Here is a 2196-nt window from a genome sequence, read left to right on the forward strand (position 1 = left end):
ACAATTTTTTTTTTAATGCAATTAGTAGATGGCTTTCTTTTTGGATCCCAATCCAGATTGTGTGGTGGAATGCCTTAAGACTTGCTGCAGTGAATCATATCCTCCAAGGTATATGAACGTGTAAACTTTGATAAGAAAAAAATATAAATACCTTAATTGAATCAAAGTAAAAGCATCTTTCTTTATATTTCCATGTATTGATTGTTTCCTTCCTGTCTACTAGAGAATGGCAATGATGCTTATGGTTTTGACCGTTCACAGATTTCCGCCAATCCGCAGTGGAGACTACATGGAAGAGCGCTTCAAACTTACGTATGGCTCTTGACGGATGTCTGTCTAAGCTTAGATGTAAATCAAACTTATTTTTAAGTAAACTTTTTGTATCAAACATGTTTCTCTATTAATAATTAATTAATACGAAAGGGTGGGTTTTTCTGCATTTCTTCCCCCTCTTGATTCTGCTTGTAAAGCATTAACTAATTTAACTTAGCGTGAGATTAACTTCTATTTCTTTAAAATGCAGGAGCTGCTTACCAAGAATATGGGTAAAGCACCCTAGAAAATTCACCCTGCACAAACCCTTGTCTGAAGATGAATGTGGTGACCTTATTATTATTATTATTCAAGAATATGGTAGCATTAGTCGTATCTTGTTACTTGGTGCATGTATTGTTGAGCTCGAAAATTTTACTCGTAATTAAGCAAGATTATTAAGAAGAAAATAAATAAACAATAAAATAAAAACCGTTTTTGTGTGAAAGATTGAAAATTAATAAATTATTTATCTTAAAAGGAACATTTATTTATGGTCAAACGAAGTATTTTTTTTTTTTTTTTTTAATGNATAAAATGTGGTAATCGCTTATTCTTTGTTTATTTGGATTAGTTACCTATGATACAATGCATACTGCACAGTGATCAATTGTATTTTTGAATTTTTAATATTGCAATTGAAAATTGTGCTCGTTGCATAAGCTAAGTTGTTAATGTTGGGGAAAATCATAGCTGTTATGATTATCATGAATAAACATAGTCCTTTTGAGACTGATGAAAGGAATTATTTAAAGCTTGTAAATTGGATTAACAGCATTATGGCCATCTTACTTGCATTGTAACGGAAATATAAATGAGGATTGGAATTCGGAAGAGCAAGGAAAAGTGTAACTTGAAACATGATGTCACCCCAGTTTATATGATCCATCAATTTTAACAGCGATGTACGAAATATCTAGGAAAAAGTGGGCATTTAAATGAAAAATGTGCATGCCTATTCCTTTATTTAAGTGTTCTGCATCATAATACAAACAGTAGTTGTATAGCAGTAAACAAAGAAAGCACTTCAAGAATTTGTGTTGTTATGAACTCCAGGTTTGGTATTTGACGCATTAATCTTTTGCCATGTAATGAAGGATTAAGTATCATTTAAATTTTCAAAGACAGAAAACTGAGCTTCAAATGCCATTTCTTCATTTAGCTACATTCAGTTGCATGTATATAGGTGGGAAGTCCAATTTCCCAAATTTTTATGTTTTATCTCCCAAATTATGGAGTGCAGGGCCTTCATTGTTAACATTGGTGACATGATGGAGAGGTGGACAAATGGTTTGTTTCGGTAATTTATCACCTTGACACTCAATATATATATATATATTTTTTATGTAATTCTTCTTACATCATTCGTTCCATAAAGATAGTCTTGCATACCTTTTTTGTCTATCCCTAATTATATACCACTTTCCTCGTTGAGAGTATAGGTACTTTTTTATTTTTCTAATAAGCACCTATTTAATGTGTCTTCTTGTCAAGAAAATATGACATACTCCTATTTAAATAATTATTTAATGTAGGGCTATATTAGAAAAATGTAAGAAAATTTTATATTTCCAACTACATAAATTACATTTTCTTGGTCGATGTGAAAATAAAAACAATGGGAGGGAGTACTATTTTTATTGGTGCATTTGAGATGAGTTGTTCAGTCGTGTTGATATTAGCATTTTTTAGACGGATCAAAGAAATCCACTTTATTTTTCTTCACAATGCTATTCTCTACGTAGGTCAACATTGCACCGAGTAATGCCAACAGGACAAATGCGATACTCGGTAATCATTTCTACTCTTTGATCTTCATCTTTTGTTCACATTAGCGTTCGTGCCTTTAAAAAGATGACTTGAGTTTATATCATTAATTTCCCC

The 2196-nt window shown here is 31.6% G+C and overlaps 2 protein-coding genes across 3 annotated transcripts in view; both read left to right on the forward strand.

The window, feature by feature from the left end:
- The window catches only part of LOC111381733 (UPF0676 protein C1494.01-like), a 9509-nt gene extending 7319 nt beyond the window's left edge, over positions 1 to 2190 (forward strand). The window contains exons 4-8 of the mRNA XM_023005546.1: positions 57 to 108; positions 224 to 348; positions 524 to 545; positions 1450 to 1612; positions 2058 to 2190. Coding sequence (XP_022861314.1) covers positions 57 to 108; positions 224 to 348; positions 524 to 545; positions 1450 to 1612; positions 2058 to 2124 — 429 coding nt within the window. The 3' untranslated portion in view covers positions 2125 to 2190. The remainder of the gene's footprint in view (positions 1 to 56; positions 109 to 223; positions 349 to 523; positions 546 to 1449; positions 1613 to 2057) is intronic.
- Positions 7 to 767, forward strand: LOC111381735. 2 transcript variants are annotated; one of them, XR_002700390.1, is made up of 3 exons: positions 7 to 108; positions 262 to 348; positions 524 to 701. XR_002700390.1 is itself a non-coding variant. In XM_023005549.1 (3 exons), exons 1-3 carry the CDS (start codon positions 29 to 31, stop codon positions 699 to 701), a joined length of 309 nt encoding a protein of 102 aa, XP_022861317.1. In that variant the 5' UTR covers positions 7 to 28; the 3' UTR covers positions 702 to 767. The 2 variants fall into 2 exon arrangements, 1 of the variants encoding a protein (XP_022861317.1); XM_023005549.1 differs by having other exon boundaries at positions 262 to 312; positions 524 to 767.
- Positions 2191 to 2196: the final 6 nt, after the last annotated feature.

This window comes from Olea europaea, unplaced genomic scaffold, assembly GCF_002742605.1.
Source record: "Olea europaea var. sylvestris unplaced genomic scaffold, O_europaea_v1 scaffold2360, whole genome shotgun sequence".
In the NCBI taxonomy this organism is placed as follows: domain Eukaryota; kingdom Viridiplantae; phylum Streptophyta; class Magnoliopsida; order Lamiales; family Oleaceae; genus Olea; species Olea europaea.